This window comes from Indicator indicator, chromosome 26 (assembly GCF_027791375.1).
Source record: "Indicator indicator isolate 239-I01 chromosome 26, UM_Iind_1.1, whole genome shotgun sequence".
Lineage (NCBI taxonomy): Eukaryota > Metazoa > Chordata > Aves > Piciformes > Indicatoridae > Indicator > Indicator indicator.
The window spans coordinates 11,237,972-11,245,505 of record NC_072035.1 but is presented as its reverse complement, the minus strand read 5'-3'; the positions used below and the strand labels follow the sequence as shown (position 1 = coordinate 11,245,505).

Below are 7,534 nucleotides of genomic sequence, written 5' to 3'. Positions count from 1 at the left end.
CTGGGTACAAATCAGGATCACAGCACTGCAGAATGGTTTTGTTTGGAAGAGACCTTTCAGGTCATCAAGTCCAACCATTAGGTCACCACCAAACCATGGCCCTCAGCACCACATCTCCACAGCTTTGAAAACCCTCCAGGGATGGGGGCTCCAGCACTGCCCTGGGCAGCCTGGGACAGGCTTTGGCCACCCTTTGGGGGAAGAAATTTTTCTTCATGTTCAACCTAAGCCTCCCCCGGTGCAGCTGTTGTGAACACTGCAGCTCACAGCAGGATGACTTTGGCCATTTGATGCTGGGAGGACAGGCTCAGAGAGTTGGGGGTTTTCAGTCTGAAGGCTTCAGGGAGACCTAAGAGCAGCATTTCAGCATCTGAAGGAGACCTACAGGAAGGCTGGGGGGGGGACTGCTTAGGAGCCCTGTGGGGATAGGATGAGGGACAATGGTTTGAAACTGGAGGAGGGGAGATTGAGGTTGGAGATTAGGAGAAAGTTCTTGACCACGAGGGTGGTGGAACACTGGAACAGGTTGCCCAGGGATATGGCTGAGGCCCCATCCCCAGAGACATTCAAGGTCTCTAAGGATGGGGCCCTGAGCAACCTGCTTGAGCTGGAGATGTCCCTGCTGACTGCAGGGGGTTTGGCCAAAAGGACCTTTGAGGATCCCTTCCAAGCCTGTGCATCCTGTGACTCCATTCTCTGTGCTCAGCTAGCCCAAGAAGCCTCCTGCAGCCCTGGTGGGCTGCTAAAGGCTCTGCAAAGCCACTTCAAGGGACAGAGCAGTTTCCTTTGTGTCCTGTGGAAGCAGGAGGAGAACAGCAGCAGTCAGAGTGTCACACAGACAGATCTGCTTTTCTTGCTGCGTGTTTAAACAGCAGCAGCTCCCTGCTCAGCAAAGCCACTGCTGCAGATAGTCCAAATCAAAGGCTCAGTGCCAAAGGAATCCTTTTCCTACAGCCCCTGAATCATGAGGCAGCTACGTAGTGTTTGGAGATCCAAAAATGAACCACAAACCAACATCTCACCCAGCCCCTGCTTGGAGGGATGAAGCTGGAGGTGATGCCAAGCTGGGCTGGACTCCTGGCATGAACACTGGGTGCTCTTCAGGGTGCCCCCTCCCCACTGATGCTGGGTGAGCTGAGGTCATAGACTCATAGAACACATTGGGTTGGAAGGGTCCTTCAAAGGTCATCTTGGCCAACAAGGTGGTGCAAATTGGTGCAAATTTCCCAGTTGAGTGAATTATCCAGGAGCTGCTGCTGGAAAGGAGAGTTGCTCTCTGTTGAAGAAAGCCAGGGAGAGACTTTTTACAAGGGCTTGTATTGATAGGATGAGAGGGAATGGATTGAACCTGGAAGATTCAGGCTGGAATTTAGGGAGAAATTCTTTCCAGTGAGGGTGGGGAGACACTGGAACAGGCTGCCCAGGGAGGCTGTGGATGCCCCCTCCCTGGAGGTGTTCATGGCCAGGTTGGATGAGAACTTGAGCAACCTGGGCTAGTAGAAAGTGTCCCTGCCCATGGCAGGAGAGTTGGAACTGGATGATCTTTAAGGTCCCTTCCCAACCCAAACCATTCCATGAGTCCATGATTCTGTCACCCTGCAGAACTTGCCCACAAACCTCTGATAAATGAGTGAGTTTGGATCCCTTCTAGGAAAGCAAAGAGAGGCTGGGAAAAAAAAAAAAAAAAAAAAAGAGTTTTTTGTGCATGCAGAGTGATGGGGAGGGGGCAGGCTCTCAGTGAGAAGCCCCCAGCCATGGGGGTTGGTGGGGTGGGGATGCTCAGCCCAGCCCTGCACTGTGCCACTGCCACTGAGCTGCTCTTGCTGCTGGAGAAGGAAAGATGAGGAGAGGCTCGTGGCAAAGAAGCAAACATTTTATTGTGTAAAACCCAAGCAGCCACCCAAACACAACCCCTCCTCCCCTCCCCCTCCCCATTCCACATGCACCACAGAGTGACAGCAGGATGGGCCCAGGTATCCCAAGGAGGCAGGAGGCATAAAACCACCTATGGATCTATTTTCAGGTGTCCACAGGATTATAAAACCTCCTGAGCTCTGCTGCTGTGGGTGTCACAGCAAGACCCAAAAGCATTCCTGGGCAAGCAGGTTGAGGGAGCTTCTCCTCCCCCTCTGCTCTGCCCTGGTGAGGCCACATCTGGTGTACTGGGTCCAGGTTTGGGCTTCCCAGTTCAAGAAGGACAAGGACTTGTTGGAGAGGGTACAACAAAGGGCTGCAAAGATGCTGAGGGGACTGGAACATCTCCCTTAGGAGGAAAGGCTGAGAGCATTAGGGCTTTTTAGTCTGGAGAAGAGCAGGCTGAGAGGAGACCTCATCAATGCTAACCAATGCTTCAAGGGTGGGTGTCAGGAGGCTGGCACCAGGCTTTTATCAGTGGTGCCCAGTGACAGGACAAGTGGGCACAAACTGGAACAGAAGAAGTTCCACCTGAATATGAGAAGGAACTTCTTGAATGTAAGGGTGAGGGAGCCCTGGAGCAGGCTGCCCAGAGAGGTGGTGGAGTCTCCATCTCTGGAGATATTCCAGCCCCACCTGGATGTGTTCCTGTGTGACCTTCTCCAGGTGCCCCTGCCTTGGCAGGGGGGTTGGACTGGCTGATCTCCAGAGCTCCCTTCCAACCCCCACTGTGCTGTGTGAGTCCGTGAGCTTCGAGCGATGCCATGTGGGATCAGATATCCGGGCAGCACCTTCTGGGTTAAAAAGGAAGGGGTTTGGTATTCCTCCAGCTCTTCAGAGCATGTTGTGTTAGCAGGCATGGAGGCAACTGCTGGGTTTGAATTAAAGCACCAAATCCTGAGTCAACCAACTGCAGGAGAACAGGAAAGTCTCTTGTCCCCGCAGCCGGTCCCGAGTGAAGCTGCGGTGACGGGAGAAGGGCAGGAGCATCAAGAAACCACAGTATGTCTAACAACACAACCCAGTCTCCTCATCTGTAAAGCCACCCCACAGCTGCTGGGGGCTGGTTTTGGGGGGGGGGCATGGTGCTGGCAGTCTCTGAGTGAGGTGTTTCCTACCAGATGCTCTTCCAGAGGAGCTGGCAGCAGCGGCAGGTGGCTGCTGTTCCTTCAAACGCAGTCCGGAGCAAGCGGGACGTTTCCTTCTGCACATGGTGCTCCCTGGAAAGAAATGTTTGATTAACAGGCACTCCCCTTCTCCTGTTGGCTTCGTCAATTTGGGCCCAGCTTGACACCCAGGCAGTTAGTGTAAAGGCAATGCTTCTACAGAATGTTTTCCTAATCTATTTGAAACACTTAATTAGAGTCGCGGCGCCGTTCATTAGGGACTTCGCTTTCAAACTGGGATTGCAGCAATAAATCCTCACTCTCCAAGTGTCAGCTGCAATGCAGAAATGGGATCCAAGGGGTTGTCAGAGGCAGCTGCTAACTGAGGGACATGCTCCATATCTAGGCAGGACCCCCTTCTCCAGAGGGGGTGACCTCCAGCACCCAGCCAAAGCTGCAGTGATAAATTAATCCAAGGAGCAAGGGTGCTCCAAAGGAGCTGTCTTCTGGGTGCTGTGGTGGCAGCTAGGGACTCTATTTTTGGGAATCCAAGAGGCTGGGGGAACCCAGTGGACTCAGAGCTGGTGTTGTGACCAGCTCTGGGGCTACGCCTGGCACTGGCATTGTCCCCATTGCCCACCCTTCTCCATCTCCAAAGAGAGCAAGGAAAGGACAAGAAGGAGGCTGAACCCCATAGGGCACCCCTGGCAGTGTCCCCATTGCCCACCCCCTTCCAGCTCCAAAGAGAGCAAGGAGAAGACAAGGGAGAGGCTGGACCCCATGGGGCATCCCTGGCAGTGTCCCCATTGCCCACTCTCCTGAATCTCCAAAGGGGGCAAAAAGAGGCCAAGGGAGAGGCTGGACCCCTTGAGGCATCACTGACGCCATTCTGGCTGCTGCAGAGCAGAGGCAGAGCTGGGCATCGAGGGTGAGGCCAGCCCAGTGCATCTCCCAGGCTGCTCTGGTGTGCCTGGGGGGGGAGCCTGGGGACACCCACTGGCCCAGGTCCCCATGTCCCCATGCATCCCATGACATGGGTGCAAGCATCGTGTGGGCTGGAGGGACAGGGGCTCGGGGCCAGCGCCACAGATGTGCCACTAGTGCCCTGAGTTGGCACCGGTCACTGGCTGACGTGGTTACCTTAGTCTTGTCCCAGATACTTTTTCATGATGCTGGTGACATCGTCCTCCTTCCCTTCTGCCTCTGCCCGACGGCTGGCACTGCTGCCCTGGCTGCTGGCTTTGCCACTGCTCCCCTCCCCGTCCCCTCGCTGCGGCTGCGGCGGCGGCCGGCGCTTGATGCTGTCGGTGCTCCGGGAGGAGACGACGGATCCAGAGGAAGAGGAGGAGTCAGAGACGTCCCCGGGGTCCTCCCGGGTGGTCGGGCTGCGCTTGGGCGCGCCCTTCATCTCGGAGGACAGCGAGCTGCCCGCTATGGCCTCATCCTGGAAGCGGACGGTGAGGGGCCGGTGGCCGTCCCGTCTGTCCCTGCCGGGCTTGGCCAGGCTGCTGGTGGAGCGGCACTTGCGGATGGCCGGCAGGAAGTCATCGAAGTCAACGTTGGTTCTCCTCTCGTAGTTGAGGGTGGGGATGCGCCAGCTGAAGGGGTCGCTCCCCTTCCCCTCACCCAGCAGCTCCTCGCTGGATGGGGAGCTCAGGAGACCTCCTGGACCCCTTCCCACCTCCACGTCTTCCACCGACGGCTCTAGGTAGCTTCTCCAGGAGCTCGGCCGGGGCACACCCAGCACCTCCGTCCCTGGGGAGCTCGGCTGGCGGCCGGAGCCGTCGAGGCTCTGCAGGAGGGAGTCGTAGGAGCCGAATTTGGCCGCTCTGCCCAGCGCCGGGGAGCGCACGGGCTCGGCTGGCTCGGGAGCCACGCTCCGCAGGCTGGAGGAGCGCACCAGGCTGGGGTCTGCTCCTCCACCGTCCTTCAGCTGACTCCCATCCGCCTTCCCCAGGGAATCCTCGGCTGCTGGCACAGCCCTGGCACGCCGCAGGGCTGCGGCACCGGTGGTGCGGTAAATGGGCAGGGCAGAGCTGTCACCCAGCGAGGGGGAGCCTGGCTCCGCTCCCCGCTGCCGCCGCAGCTCCTCCACGTACTCCGAGAGGGCAGCTGAGGAGCTGGGCGCTGTCCCTGCTGCTGGAGAGAGACGTCTTCTCCTTGGCACCGTGGGTGACACTGGGCTGGGGAACCTCCCATCCGAGGCAGGGGATGCCCCTCGACGCAGCAGTGATGGGGACATCTCTCCGATCCTATCCCCAGGCTTTTTGGGGCTCTCCAGCTCCTCTTCCTCTGCTGGAGGTTTTCCATATTCCCTTCTCCTAGCACCGAGGGAAGGACTTGCCACCCTGCCCAGACCTGCAGCCTCACTGGGCCTGACAGTGCCACGGGAAGCAGGCACCCGGCTGGGGGATGGCTCCTTCGTGTCTCTGCTCACCCTAAACAAGAGATGGTGGAGTCAGGTTGAGCTCTGTGGTTTCCAGTGACCAGAATCATAGAATTCTAGAATGGTTTGGGTTGGAAGGGACCTTTGAGATCATCTAGTTCCAACTTCCCTGCCACGGGCAGGGACACCTTCCACTAGCCCAGCTTGCTCAAGGCTCCATCCAACCTGGCCTTGAACACCTCCGGGGAGGGGACATCCACAACCTCCCTGGGCAGCCTGTTCCAGTGTCTCCCCACCCTCACTGGAAAGAATTTCTTCCTAATCTCCAGTCTCAGTCTCCTCTCTCCCAGCTCAAAGCCGTTGCCCCTTGTCCTATTACCACGAGCCCTTGTAAAAAGTCCCTCCCCACTGTCACCCAGCAAGGACAAGGCTGAGCAGGAGAAGCTGGCATTGGCATGGTTGTCTCAGAATCCACTCCTGCTGCTGCCTCGAGCAGTTGGGCAAAGCCCAGAGATTTTATCTTAAAAAATTCTGGGTGCCAACCTGGCTAAATTCACAGCATAGGGTGGGGGATGTGGCCAGCTTCAGCTCTGCCAAACCAAAACACATGCTTCCAAATGTCCCTTTTCCTTGGCAGATTACAGCAATAAGTTGGATTTATTTGATTCCTGTCAAAGCCAAAGATTATTCACTAAAATTTGATGAAGCCAACTCACAGAGCACCTTGAGTGCATTCCTAATGCGTGTTCCACCCAGCCTGCTGCTGGGGAGGAGACCCAGAGGGAACTGCAGGAGCCAACTTGTGCCTGGCCAGGGGCTGCATGTTGAGGAGGGACTGATGGAAGAGGTGTGTGGGGATGGGAGCTCACCCCACAAGCACAGTGGTCATCATCACTGTAGGACACTGTCCTGGCAGGCTGATGGACAGGGTTGGGTTGGTCAGAATCACAGAACTGGTTTGGTTGGAAGAGACCTTTAAGGTCATCCATTCCAACCATGAACCAAACACTGCCAGGTCACCACCAAACCATGGCCCTCAGCACCACATCTCCACAGCTTTGAAAGCCCTCCCAGGGATGGGGACTCCACCACTGCCCTGGGCAGCCTGGGCCAGGCTTTGACAACCCTTTCAGTCAAGAGGTTTCTTCTAATACCCAACCTAAACCTCCCCCCACTGGGGGAACTTGAGGCCATTTCCTCTTGTCCTATTGCTTGTTCCTTGGGAGAAGAGACCAACCCCCCCACCACCACCTCACTCCAACCTCCTTTCAGGGAGCTGTAGAAAGCCAGAAGATAAAGCAGCAGAACCTAAATATAGACACATCTCTGGGAGGCCAGCAGGCTGCGAGGTGTGGGAGCAGTGGTCAAGTTCCACAGCACTGGTAATGAAGTGCCCTGCCCTGGGGGAAGAGGGGGGGGGATGCTGGGTTGCCATGGGAACAGAGTGATTGCAGATAATCCAACCACCAGGCAGGACCTGTTGGGAGCAGGCTCTGCTGACCCGTGACATCATTTACACACCGAGATGGGCTGCAGATAAAACCCCAGGGCTGGGAAAGGAAAGTAATTGTGGAAGTGATGGGTAATGGAGTGGCTTCAGGTCCCCAGTGCACACCAGCCCTTGCCACCGTGCCATGAGCTCGTTAAACCAGCACAAAACCATTTCATTATTCACCACCACATGCACTAAGCAGAGATTTCATCTCCCTGGGGTGGTGGAGATTCCTTCTCCTGTCCTTCGTTGTAAAGAGGAAGTTCTTTACAAATGAGGGTGGTGGGACACTGGAAGAGGTCACAAGCAAGGGACACAAGCAAGGTCAAACTTGATAGGGCCCTGAGCAACCTGATCTGGTTGGAGATGTCCCTGCTGACTGCAAGGGGCTTGGACAAAATGACCTTTGAGGGTCCCTTCCAACCTGATACATTCTATGATTCTCTGGAGGCTTTCCAAACCCACCTGGACACTGTGACCCTGGGCAACCTGCTGTGGGTGACCCTGCTTTAGCAGAGGGGGGTTGGACTGGGTGGTCTCCAGAGGTCCCTTCCAAGACCACAGTGCTGGGATTCTGGGCAAAAAAGCAACCTCCAGGGCCACCCCACAGTGCTGCTGGAGCACCACAGCTGATGA

The 7,534-nt window shown here is 56.4% G+C and overlaps 1 protein-coding gene across 1 annotated transcript in view; it reads right to left on the bottom strand.

The window, feature by feature from the left end:
- Nucleotides 1-4,161: 4,161 nt before the first annotated feature.
- The window catches only part of MYO18B (myosin XVIIIB), an 83,721-nt gene continuing 80,348 nt past the window's right edge, over nucleotides 4,162-7,534 (bottom strand). Inside the window, exons 42-43 of the mRNA XM_054392567.1 lie at nucleotides 5,255-5,458; nucleotides 4,162-5,149 (exon numbers count right to left, since the gene is read on the bottom strand). Of these exons, the coding sequence (XP_054248542.1) occupies nucleotides 4,162-5,149; nucleotides 5,255-5,458 (1,192 nt within the window). The remainder of the gene's footprint in view (nucleotides 5,150-5,254; nucleotides 5,459-7,534) is intronic.